Raw genomic sequence first — 13,769 nt, 5'->3', positions numbered from 1 at the left:
AGAGAGAGAGAGAGAGAGTATGTACATATACATGCAGAACGCTCACTAGCTGATAAGAGAAGGCCTCAAGGTTTCCCAGGAAGGTAGAAGACACCCAGCTGGCTCCCCTTCTGCTCACATGTTAGCCTAAGGGCCCTAGCTTGCCTCCCACCAGCATTCTGCATTCTGAAGAACATCAGTCTTCTGCCAATTCTGTTAATTGTTTCTTAAAAGGAAGAGCTGGTCAACTCATGGGACTTTGGTAAAGTCTTACTTAACACCAGTGAGGCTCTATTCAATCTCCTTGATCCAGAATGGGGGGAGGGAGGATCTCATACACATTAGAAGTCCAACACTTGGGTGTTTTTCTGACTCTGTGTTACCTTGTTCTTTTATTTGCCGTATCTGTCTCACTGTCTCCTTTAGGATGGCACATTTATCTGGCTTGACATTGAAGTTGTCAATGTCGCTGAGATTTGCAGAGATGAGCTCTGCCAGCTCCTCTATGTACTTGCTCTCCTGCTCCCGTCGCCACTTCTCACCACTGTAGACAAGCCTGGAAGGCGGAGAAAAGCCACAACTTACACCTCTCAAGAAAACTTAAAGCAGAATCCGCCCCATATTATGCATTCGTTTTGTGTGAAATAAACTAAACTTAGCCAACAAGAACCACCAAAGTGGTGGCACAAAGCATACACTGAAGAAATTCCTTGTTCAGTGCCACCTTTGATTAGCCCCTGGCCTTGAGAAACATCTGGAAATGGAGACGATCACCTACCCCTGTCCTGGGGCATCGCAGGGCAGTTTGCGTTTCCGAGACTCAGCGGCCAGCGGATCCAAAGAGCTTTCGCCTAGTCCACTCATCCTGATCACAGATCAGCAACTGCGGAAGAAGAGGTGACAAGATTAAAGCACTAAAAACAGGCATTTTCTATGAGGATGTCACATGGTAGAACAGCTGTATCCTGTGATCCTGGGGTATTTCTGTATGAATGAGTGTGTCTGCACGAGCTCAGATGCGTTGTAATTATGCTGGGCGTGGTGGTGCAAGCCTCTAACCCCAGCACGCAGAAGGCTAAGTCAAGAACATTAAGGATTCTGGTTAAGCCTGGTCTACAAAGCAAGTTCCAGGCCAATCTGGGCCCAGTGTCAACTTATATTTCACAAAATAAATTATGTTTAATAAAAGACTATAGCAGTTCAATCTTGAAACAATTCTGAATTTTATTTATACCAAGGTAATAAAAGCTAACCCAGTGATTTGGTAAACAGTTCAAGTAATGAGCCCAGACTAGGCTATAAGATTGGTTTTGACTTTCTGTGTATGAGTGACTGTTTGCCTACATGGATATATACATATGTATATACATATACAGCATGTGTATGCAGTGTCCCCACAAGCCACAAAAAGCCGCTGTCAATCCCCTGGAGCTAGAGTTAAGAGACAGTCATGATCTACCATGTGGGCATGTTGGGAACAGAACTCATCCTCCAGTCCCCAGGCTCTTTTCCTAGGTAGCACTTCTGTCCACTGGATCGTTTCTCTTCCATTGTTAAGTCCAAGTTAGCCTAGACTATATTAACATGACTGCAAAACTATCCTACGTTCTTCTTAAAGCATAGGTGCAAAGCCAGATACACACTATACGGGTTGCTGTAAGTCACACCACAGCCATTATTTACATACTGACGGCTGGAAATATAATGTACCTTGGTTAAGTTTCAAACACTAAGACAATAAATACAAGTTATTTCTTTTTGAGCTTATAATGTAAGGGTTCTATTAAGCCTCATTTAACTCTCGTTAACTCTTGTGTGAACATGACAATCACTGGTCTAAAGAATCCAATGCTGCATCAGTGCTTCAGCCAGCCAGCCTGCAGGTGTGCCACTAGGTGGCACAATTCTACCACAAAGGCCAGTTTAAAAATAAAAATAAAATGTAAAAAAAACCCACATGATCAAACTTAAAATATGTAGGTCATGTTTGTTTTGAGACAGGGCCTCATTGCCCAGACTGGCCTGGAACCCATAGTTGTGGCTGCCCCTGAGCACCAATCCTCCTGCCTTTGCTTCATACTGGGCGACAAGCATTTGCCGTCCTATCTGTGGTCACACACACCTTTTGAACCGTCTACAGTGTCAGACTACAGCATCATGTAGACAAAGTGTTAAACAGTCAAGTGTGGTTCTTTAAGACAGAACCACAGCAAATCTAGCTGTGTTGTCAATCAGTTCAGAGATTATTTTTTTAACTGAGCAGCATTGAGCACTTATATACCTATCTTTACTTAACTTATTCCAGAAGTCTAATATTATCTTCTTGCCCTGGTGCTACCTGGGCTCAAGCTGCAAGCCCACTTGGAGAACCGTCAGTGAAGAGCAGTTCATGGTTTGATCTGTACTCCACAACAGGTCTGACTTTGCTGTGCAATACAGCATACAACAGGAAATGAGCATCAGCGGAGTGGTGCCAACTCAGTGTAACTGAATACACAAAGACTGGCAGTGGCTCCCTCTAAAAAAATTAAAATGCTGGTATATGGCTTACCTGTTAACCAACTTCCTTTTTGTTATCTCAGGGTTCTGACAGGAGAAAAGGCTTGCTAACTAGCCCGAAGCACAAGGACACATGGCCAAAAAGAAGAATTAGTGAGAGGCCTCAGAGGGCAGAGGCACTCTCTTGCCTCTTTCCTGGCAACCAGAGATCCATCCTGGGGCCCACAAGCTGGAAGGAAGGAACCACGTTTTCTATACTGTTTGTAGACTGAGACCCGTGTGCATGCACAGACACTTAAAAAAAGATTAAACGAAAAACATCAATGCTGGTGTTCTGTTTGAGCAAGTTATTTTAAGGCCTAAGAAAAACCTTATTGTACCAAGGATAAGGCAGCAGAGACTGGTTAAGCCTTCCCCTTTTCCTAGCTTAGTTAGTAACAGAGGGAGTGGATGAGACAGAGCAGAATGGCACTGAACCAACATACACTGGGTGGTTACACATGGTGAATGAACCCCACCACACACGTGTGATTAGTTCTGTTCTACAGATAGGGAAGTGGCTAAATAGCTTGCCTAGAACCATTACTAGATCCAGATGGAAGAGGCTATGACCTATTCCATAACCAACCAAACCATCACCAGAGCAAACGCTTCATGAGTCATGAGTCATGCCCTAAGTCAAACTCCCTCCACCCAGCTCAATCAGGAGCCACATCAATAGCTGTGACATCTGCTGGCTAGGGCCATGAGGTAAGGGTCTGGGCAGGTAGGGTTACCTCCACAGGCATTATGCCTCTTCCTACCCACCACTCCCCACCACACTGCCTGATCCATGTTCTGCCAGCACTGATACCACCCTGTCTTCCACATGACTGTTTGTGTCTTCTCTAATTAATCTTCGTCTCAAAGAGGCACATTTTTCAAACGTACCTCTGGTTTCCTGCACGTGACAATCAGATCTCAATCCTATCAAGGACTGCCCAAGCTGCACCACTGAAGAGCCTGACTTCACTGTACTACAAAAACATGTGCACATACAAACTGTCAGTGAGGGCCAGCACTGGATAAAAGCTGGCTTTTCCAATTAGATGTGTTTACTTTCAAATAGATAACATTTCATTAGAAGTCTTTTTGTTTGTTTTTTCCCCAAGACAGGGTTTCTCTGTGTAGCCCTGGCTGTCCTAGAACTCACTCTGTAGACTGTAGACTAGGGTGGCCTTGAACTCACAGAAATCTGCCTGCCCCCACAGCCTGGTTCATTATATCTTTTTAAATCTACATTCATTCACAGCACCAATCATTCATCAGAGAAGACATTCAGTAATGAATCAAATTCACCAACATCGGGTTCAAATGTTATCATTGGCCATCAGACTTCACCTCCAAAGCGCTAGTTTACCTTATTCACTTTCAAAACATTGTCTGCCTAATATACAAACTCGAAACCCATAGATTGTCGTCACTGATTCAATTAAAATTAGTATTTTGAGGCTGGAGAGATGGCTCATCAGTTAAGAGTACTTAACGTCTGCTCTTCTAGGTATCCTGAGCTCAATTCCCAGCAACCACATAGTACCTCACAGCCTATACTGGGGTCTGGCACCCTCTTTTGGCATACATGTATGTAGAACATTCATATACATAAAATAAGTCCTAAAGAATTTCTGAGGACTCAAAAACTAAAATAGTATTTCAAACCAGGAATGGTGGTGTGTACCTTCAATCCCAGCACTTGGGAGGCAGAGGCAGGCAAATCTCTTGAGTTTAAGGTCAGCCTGTTCTATAAGAGAAAGTTCCAGGACAGCAAGAGCTACACAGAAAAACCTTGTCTGGGGCGGGGGAGGAAAGACAAAACAAAAAAAGTATTTTAGGGGCTGGAAACCTGGGTTCAATTTCCAAAACCCACAGGGCAGCTCACAATTCCAATTCCAGAGCCTCTGACACCCTCTTCTGACCTCCATAAGCACCAGGCATGCACATGATCCACAAACATAATGTGTAGGCAGAACAACCATAAAGCAAAAATTAATAAATCTATTTTTTTAAAGGTACTTCGGTGCTGAGCAGGCGGCTCAGTCAATAAAATGCTTGCCTGAACTCAATACTTCAATCTACATAAAAGCCAGGGGCAGTCCTGTACACTTATAACCCCCCCCCCTGTGTTGGGGGGCGGGAGTGATGCATACACGCATTTGGGAGTACTTCCCAGGATGGGGAAGAAGACACCTGGGGCTCACCAGCCAAGCCTAATTAGCTAATGTCAGGCCTATGTAAGACTCAAAATTAAAGGGTGTGTGTGTGTGTGTGTGTGTGTGTGTACAAGACTGTAGTGAGGTGACAAAGTACTTGTCTGGCTACCACACCTCATGACTTGAACTCAACCTCCAGAGGCCACAGGGTAGAAGGAGAGAATGGACAGCCTCCCAGCCTCCCAGCCTCCCAGAAAGAACAACTCTTAAAAGTTGTCCTGTGACACACACACACACACATACACACATACACACCATATGTCATGGGCAAACCAACACACTAAATAAAACACTCGTTCAATCTTAGCATTCAGGAGGCAAAGGCAGGCTGATCTCCTGTGAGCTCAAGGCCAGTTTGGTCAACATTTCAAGTTCCAGGCCAGGCACAGCTACACAGAAAGACCCTGTCTCAAAAAACAATATAGATAGATAGATAGATAGATAGATAGATAGATAGATAGATAGATAGATAGATTAAGAAAACACAAGTTGTTCCCCACTCAATAAGAGGTTGCAGGCTACAATTTAAAATAGTATTTTTAAACTGAATTAAGAGGATCACGAAATTCAAGAAAATAAGACATTCAATAACCATATAATAAAATCCTCTAATCAAGTTAGAAATAAATGCCCAAGAACTGATGTTCAAGGAGGGATGCACTTGCACTTGAGTACACACAAAGACATAGTAAATGTGAAAAAATATTAATTTTCATAAATCAAAAAGTGTAAGACAATCCCATCACTCATTGTCTTAAATAGATCTGGTCAGCATGGATACTATGTGAAGCCAAAGCCTAGCAGATAAGGCTGCTCCCCACACTCAGCACACACACACACTGAATCACACAGGCTTATCAGACAAACCTCCTCTTCCCTTAGAGGAGGACCTCAGGCCCATCGCAGACTTGACTCAAAGTACTGAGTAGCAGGACCCTACCAAATTGCCATCTCTGATTTTCAACTCCATTTCCTAAAACTGGAAATCTAGAATTTTTACAACATAAAAGTGATTTAAAACCCTATTTCCAATAGCAAAACTGAACTCAGTGTTTAGCAGACGTAGGCTTTTGCTCCAACAATACTGCCTATTAATGTTGTTTTAAAAAGCAGATCTTTGTAACCAGAATTCTGGTGTATGATTTTAATCCTAGCACCCAGAGGGTAGACAGGCAGATCTCTGTGAGCTCTAGACTAGACCAGGGATGGGAATTACAAATGGTTTGTGAGCCGATATGTATACTGGGACTTTAACCCAGGTCCTTGAGAGGAGTTGCCAGTGCTACTGAGCCGTCTCTCCAGACCCCTCATAGTTGGCAATGTGGTGCATGCCTTTAATTCCAGGACTTGGAAGGCAAAGGCAGGAGATCGCTAAGTTTGAGGACAGAAAGTTCAAGGAAAGCCAGGGAGAGAGAGAGAGAGAGAGAGAGAGAGAGAGAGAGAGAGAGAGAGAGAGAGAAAGAACTTGCAGCCCCCTCCCCCAAAAAGGTCAGAGTAAAGATACTGGCAATATAACATGATTAAACTGAAAGTATCTTTCACTATACAGCATTCTTAGTAAAATGGTTTCCTTATGAACTGCCAAAGGAGACTCGGGATCCTTATATTTCCTCATAAAACTTATCAAAAACCCAGACAAGAACACATGACTACAACTAATTAATTTTTACTTTCTTCTCAAAAAGCCAAGTCTGCAGAGTCATGTCTACAATTGTAGAGACAGCGCAACAACATCTGTGTGGGCTGCTGCGTCTCTATGCAATCAGAGCATGCTCCTGCTCCTTCAGCAAGCCAGTGTGATCAGCACTCAATGTGTGACCAGTGTGGTCAGCAAGCCAATGGTACTAGGAGTCATTATGTCCTGACATGTGCCTATGCCAACCGCAGAGAGCGTAACAAGCCTGCAACACATGTTTTATTCTAAACCCCTTTTAATTATCACAATCAAATTTTTAAAAGCTAAGAGGGAAATTAAAAATCATTTCAATTCTACTCGTGCCACCCTTCAGAACCTATCCACAGTTGATCTACAGGGCTCCATTCCCTAATCCCCCGTTCTACATGCTGGTCACATTTCAGGATATGGAAATTAAAGAAGGGCTGGCTAGTAGGTGACCTTGCAAGACCACTGTGTGTAGATATTATGTTTTTACTCCAACGGTCTTAAAACTGGCCAAACAGACGATCCCACAGAAATGAATCCAATACCCCACAGCATCCATCTTCAGAGGCTGTGGACTTGCAATGTTTGGTACACAAGCCTACTAAGAGTTTAGCTTCTCATTATTAATGGTAAGTGATACATTTAAGCTTAGAAACATATGCCGAACATGTGTGTACATGAAAAGCTTTAAAAGTTGTTTGAAAATGTGAAAATGACTAAGGCTCCTGTTACCCTTGATCACTGTCAGCTGTCACACACTCCTGTCTGATACATATTAATCCACAAAGCAAAGATCTAAAAAGGGCAATTTTGAATCCACCAGCTGCATGCACTGATCACACACAGCAAATCTACCCAAGGTCAGAAGTGTAGCTTTTCAATATTAACTTCCAAATAGCACTGTACTTTAGCTTTTTCTTTTGAGACAAGGTCTGTGTGCCATTGACTGGCCTGGAGCTTGCTATGTAGACCAGCTAACCTCACAGAAATCTATTTGTCTTTACCTCCTGAATATTGGGGTTAACAGAGTTTTCAAACTCACCCAGCCTAACACTCTTTTGGAACTAGATTTAGAAACAAAGAATTATAAGGAAGTAATTAAAAGTTTGGCCCCAAAGGGTACAACCATTTATAATGGCTGTACATTATTTCATCCTTTAAACTCTTATCCTGATAGTTACACTAATTACATTTAATTTTCAAAACTAGGAAATAGAGAGGTAGATTATCATGTACTCAAAGGCTTGTTTTATATGTTTATTCATTTGGGGTGTTGGGGTGTGAGTGTGAATGTGTGTGTTCAACTTAGAGCCCCATTCTACCATCTGATCTGCAACCTCTTGTCCTTGATCCATTGTGTGTGTCCACTCTGAATAAAACTCAGTCATGAGCAAAAACTAAAACTGTAACCAGCTCTACAGAAAAATGGTGACTGTATTAAACAAAGATGACTTCGAGGCCAGAGAGGTTGAAAGCACGTGTTGCTTCCAAGGACCTGGGTTTGTTTCCCAGCTACTTGTAATCGGTTCCAGGGAACCCAACAGACACACATGCAGGCAAACCATTAATAACCATAAAATAAATAAGACTTTAAGAAGATGAGATTTAGCTGGGCTTGGTGACGCACACCTTTAGTCCCAGCACTTGGGAGGCAGAGGCAGGCGGATTTCTGAGTTCGAGGCTAGCCTGGTCTACAGAGTGGCTTCCAGGACAGCCAGGGCTACACAGAGAAACCCTGTCTCGGAAAAAAAAAAAAAAGTTAGAAACCTTATGAGTCAGAATAATCTGGAATCACAGAGAAAGACCCCGTGTCATAGAGATAGACCACATGTCAAAAAATCAAAAACAACAACACATTCATTACATATCGCAAAAATACCCATACTTAAAGGAAACTACCTTAACCTCTGGTCTGACTTGAGGAATGAAACATGAGCCTCAATACAAAATTTCTTTTGAAAGCATTCTGTACAGCAGTGGCCTAAGCTCAGCCAGCCAGGGAAGTGCACACTTGGAATCCCAACCCTTGGGAAGCTCAGGCAGAAGGACTGCACCAAGCTCAGGAGTCCACTAAGAGCTACAGAGCAAGTGCCAGACTAGCCCAAGTATCACAGCCAAAACTGCACCTCAAAAAACTGCTTAAGTAAGCTGCTATTATATTATTTAGTTTATTTTGAGGGTAAGGGTCTGGTGTACATGCCAATAGCATATGCCATGGTACAACATACTACACATGGTTAAGGCAGAGTCTCCTGTTCTGCTTCTACATCTGCCTGCCCCTGGGCCTTAAGGAAGACTCTCTGTCTCCACGCCCATGTCACCTTAGGAGTGCTGGATAACAGTGCATCTAGTTTTTTATGAGTAGTATGTATGGCAATGGAACTCGGGTGGTAAGGCCTTTACCTACTGAGCAATCTTTATGGGTCCAAAAGCTACTTTTATTGTAAACACTATACTCAAAATACAATACTCCTGCTTTAGTAAGTTCACTCTAAATTCCAAATCTATACCTCACTGTCAGCTGAAGGTGCTGGAGCTGATGGCTCCTACCTGCAACCCTAACACACGGGAATTGCCAAGAGCTCCATGCCAGCCTGGGCTACAGAGTGAGTTATAGGCCATCCTATACTACAATGTGAGACCGTGTCTCGAAATAATGATAATAGCAAAATAAATTAAAAACATAAGGAAGTTGGAAGGGGACATATTGGGTACGCTAAGGGGAGTTAGGAGAGTTGTTGAGAATGTATACGATCAAAAAACACTGCATAGATGTATGACATTCTAAAAATAAATTTAAAATATTCTTTTTTAAAAGGCTTTTTAAAAAGCATTCACATCATTCCAAGTAAAAAATAGCTGTGTCTTTCCCATTTGTTTTTTTTGTGGGTTTTTTTGTTTGTTTTTTGTTTTTGTTTTTTTGTTTTTTGTTTTTTGTTTTTTCGAGACAGGGTTTCTCTGAGTAGCTCTGGCTGTCCTGGAACTCACTTTGTAGACCAGGCTGGCCTCGAACTCAAAAAATCCGCCTGCCTCTGCCTCCCAAGTGCTGGGATTAAAGGCATGTGCCACCATACCCAAAGTCTTTCCCATTTGTACCGAAACCACTTAACTGGCCTTAAATAGAAGAGTCACCAAAATTACAGTGCAATTTTTTTTTTTTGGGGGGGGGGGTTGTTTTGTTTTGGTTTGGTTTGGTTTTTGGTTTTTCGAGACAGGGTTTTTCTGTGTAGCCTTTGCTGTCCTGGAACTACATACAATATGTAGTAATTTGAAAAAAAAAACAGGAAAGTGAAAGGACAGACGTGTCGTATTCAGGGACGGACACACAGGGAACAAATAAAGTTCAAGTACAGGGTTCAAAAGAATACCTCAAACACACATCATAGCACACAACATACAATGTGTTGCTTAATTTGGTGTTTTAAATTTTAAATTGAGCCAGGCATGGTGGCGCACGCCTTTAATCCCAGCACTCGGGAGGCAGAGGCAGGCAGATTTCTGAGTTTGAGGCCAGCCTGGTCTACAGAGTGGCTTCCAGGACAGCCAGGGCTACACAGAGAAACCTGTCTCGAAGGAAAAAAAAAAAAAAAAAACAAGAAAAAACAAACAAACAAACAAACAAAAATTAAAGCGCAAGGTATGAGTAGCTCATCTGCCATCTGTGTAGCGGTGCAGATACATACATACCATTTATTATTTCCGCTTAACCCTCAGACAGTGGGCTAGAAGGAAGAGCTCAACTGGAACTGAGAGAAAACACTTCACTCCAACCCATCAAAATACCAAGGTAAAACAAGGACCGGGCTGGACTGGATGCCTAAGCTATGATATCAAGTACTTGATTCTTCCTCACAGACTTGTCCTCTGGATCAGCAAGCCACATAAAACTGCCATTAGACTGGCTGGATTTTCTCTCTCCTGGTTTTCTTTTTAGAAGAAAGAATGCTGGGGGAGGAGGAAGCCACAAATATGACCAAACTACACTGCATTAAATTTTTGTTGTTCACTTGGAGAGACTGATATCCCAGGTAATAACCCTAACCACACCTACTGAGACTTCATCCCACCTTCCATGCAGTGGCTTTTGCATATACGGTCTGTGACCCCAGCTGTCCTGAAACTCATCAGGAAGACCTTGCTGGCCCTGAAGTTACAATTATCCACCCTGGCCTCTGAAATGCTGGTGTTTGTTACAACCTGGGCTAAATCACAAAAGAAGGACTATGTATGTATGTATCCTCACTTATCCCCACAAACATCTCCTTTAGAAAGTACTATTAGCATTCAGCACTGAGGTGTGCACCTGCAATGGCAGTGCTCAAAGGGCTGAAGGAAGTCCATCACTGGGCTCAAGGCCCTTTTATCTTCTCCAGCCTGGGTTACCCAGTAAGACTCTCCTATCTGTTAATCTCAAGAGCAATCTTGTGTTTTTATGAGTGGGGAGAAGCAATTAGAAGGAAAGAATACTTACATGAAGAACCAAATCTATCAACCACAAAAACACACAGATAGAAAGAACCTGAGATCTGTAAAGTATACAAACTGATCACTATGAAAACTTACAGAAAGACCACATCCCTGCCTTATTAGCTTCTATACAACAAAAGTGGCTGTCTGTGCTTTCTGGCTTTATGCTGAGAGTTACTATATCTAAGCAGGCAACTGGCCAGATTAGTTGATCCTTACACCCCAAACAAAATAAGCTTCAAAACCAGTTGAACGGTTTGGCTTTAAGGCAGCAAACTTTATAAACTTCCCATCAGTGGAGCTTATATTTTAGTAAGGTAGCGTATAATCAAAGCAAGTTTTCAAATTAAAATGAAGGACAGGCATAAATGCAGACTTACAACCTAGCAGTCGGTAGCCAGTGGTAGTTTTGCACACATTGATTCACTACAACTAGGACTTCTAACCATACTTACTTTGCATGGAGAAAGAGAACATGATGTATTAAGGGGTCCAAAAAGGACATCTTGGGGGCATCTCCTCCCACCATGTGGGTCTCGGGAATAAACTCAGGAAGCAGGTGTCATGACTAGCTGAACCACCTTACAAACACATTAGGAGAACTTTTAGAACTACAATTTTTTAAGTTAAATGTTATATTTAAAAAGTGGCTATTCTACCCACACTGTATTTCCGTATGCACCATATTGTAGGGGTTTATCTTGACTGACAGCTTGATTGGACTGAGCCACCAATGCCTGGGGTGGCACAGCACACCTCTGGGTGCATCTGTGGACTCTCTTCCAGAGCTGGCAAATGGGCTGGCTGCAAATAACAGGGTAAAGACCTATCCTGGCTGTAGGTGGCACCATCCAAAAGCCCAGAGAACCAGGCAGACTGGAAACACTGAGTTAATATAAATAAACAATACAAAAAGAAACCAGAATAGACAGGTTCCTAACTGAGTCTGATGAAACCCTTGAAGTGTTCCCAGCAGGTGGCAAGAAAACTGAGCAGTACCCCAGCCGCAGTCCCTTGTTGTGTGGTTTGCTTGTTTGTTTTTTTTTTTTGGGGGGGGGGGGGGNGGGGGGNGGGGGGCAACAAACAGGAAAACAAACACAACAAAATTGTGCAGCAAAATTACAAATGGGTAGCAACAGCAGATAACAGAAAAAGTGAGGGGACAGGCTCTCGACCTACAGAAGGCTAAAATTAGAAAGAGAAAGTGGAGCCGGGTGTGGTGGCGCACGCCTTTAATCCCAGCACTCGGGAGGCAGAGGCAGGCAGATTTCTGAGTTCGAGGCCAGCCTGGTCTACAAAGTGAGTGCCAGGACAGCCAGGGCTACACAGAGAAACCCTGTCTCAAAAAAAAAAAAAAAAAAAAAAAAAAAAAGTTTGCAAACACTAGAAAGAGAAAGTGGAACAAAAGTAAAAGACAGGGAAATAGCAAAGCAAATAAAACCTGCTTAGTAAATGTACCCGAGGTGGGATTCAAAGTCACAGATGTGAGGACTAGTTAAGCAAGAACTTGCAGGAAAATAAATACAAACTTCACTAGCTGGGTAAAGCACAACTGCTTTCTGGGCAGTCAGACAGCTTTTCTAACCGCATTTTACTATTCTGATGTTCTATTAAAGGTTAAGAACAGTGGTAGATAAAATGTTATTTGTCTGCACAAGCAATCAGAGAAAAACAGCAAACATGGCATTGGGGCTGATTCCAATTTGTTTTTTAGACAGGGTTCACCTTGTAGCCCTGGCTGGACTGCCTCTTTGGGGACTAAAGCATGCATGCCAGGCAGATTCCAATATTAACCAAAACCTTTCAAATATTCACAGAAAGGTAGGCAGGGCTGCCTTCCCTCCTGCCCGACTTTGATTGTGTTTGTCTGTGTACTACAGTCAGGACCCCTGTGTGTTCCCTCAGCCAGGCTCACTTGCCCAACCACCATCCTGAGATGCACACTGAGCAGAGAAAGCAGAGCCTCTGGGCAGACTAAATGAGAAGGAAAATCACTGCGATCAGTGATGGGGGCACAGGAATTACCTGACAGTCTGGTCAGGACGGGCGGGGAGGAGCTTTGTTTTACCGATCTCGGAGTCCACTGCTCAGCAAATCTTTTGATCCTAAGGACAAAAGAAGGGGACAGTTATTGTCTCTTTAAATTAAGCATTTGCATCAGTCCTACCTAGATTATCCCATCTCTCCCTTGGTGTGTGAGAAGGCCACCATGCACACAGTCTCCTCTGGGAATCAGACTCTTGCTTTGCCATAGCAATACTTGTAATTTTTGTTAAAAAGTTAAGCACAAGCCAGGCGGTAGTGGCGCACACCTTTAATCCCAGCACTTGGGAGGCAGAGGCAGGCAGATTTCTGAGTTCGAGGTCAGCCTGGTCTACAAAGTGAATTCCAGGATAGCCAGGACTACACAGAGAAACCCTGATTCGAAAGACCAAAACAAACAAACAAAAACAAAAAAACACACACACAAAAAAAGAAGTTAAGCACAGTATTCACAATTGAGAAGACAGTAGGGTTTATATACTGTGCAATATCACTCACTGATGGACAAGAGAAAGATCAACCTGACCTCAAATTCCTATAGTCATTTAATTCCTTACAAATGTAAGTTTAGTTCTAGACAAACCCAACCTGAAAGATAGGAAAACAACAGCCTTGGCTTTCCAAAACAACCTTTGAAAAGACAGTTTTCTGAAATGACCTTGTACAAGAAAATTTCAATTAAATAACTTGCTGTAACTTTATATGCCTCAGTACAGGGGAACGCCAGGGCCAAGAAGTGGGGGGGGGGGGGGGGGGGGGGGGGTTTTTGGGAAGGATTTTGAAATGAAAATAAAAAAAAAACCAATTTGAAAAAAAAAAAAAAAAAAAAAAAAAAAAAAAAAAAAAAAAAAAAAAAAAAAAAATCTGAG

General features: G+C 42.6%; 1 protein-coding gene across 5 annotated transcripts in view; it reads right to left on the bottom strand.

Annotated features, from left to right (window-relative positions):
• Positions 1 to 13,769, bottom strand: part of Ncoa3 (nuclear receptor coactivator 3) — an 82,478-nt gene that overhangs the window by 26,731 nt on the left and 41,978 nt on the right. For all 5 annotated transcript variants that reach the window (XM_021185535.2, XM_021185545.2, XM_029471976.1 and 2 more), the window contains exons 2-4: positions 12,883 to 12,962; positions 758 to 862; positions 363 to 535 (exon numbers count right to left, since the gene is read on the bottom strand). In XM_021185535.2, coding sequence (XP_021041194.1) covers positions 363 to 535; positions 758 to 843 — 259 coding nt within the window. In that variant the 5' untranslated portion in view covers positions 844 to 862; positions 12,883 to 12,962. The remainder of the gene's footprint in view (positions 1 to 362; positions 536 to 757; positions 863 to 12,882; positions 12,963 to 13,769) is intronic.

Source organism: Mus caroli, chromosome 2 (genome assembly GCF_900094665.2).
Source record: "Mus caroli chromosome 2, CAROLI_EIJ_v1.1, whole genome shotgun sequence".
Classification (NCBI taxonomy): Eukaryota; Metazoa; Chordata; class Mammalia; order Rodentia; family Muridae; genus Mus; species Mus caroli.
Note: the sequence above shows the minus strand (reverse complement) of the source record. Positions and strands in the feature narration are given on the sequence as shown.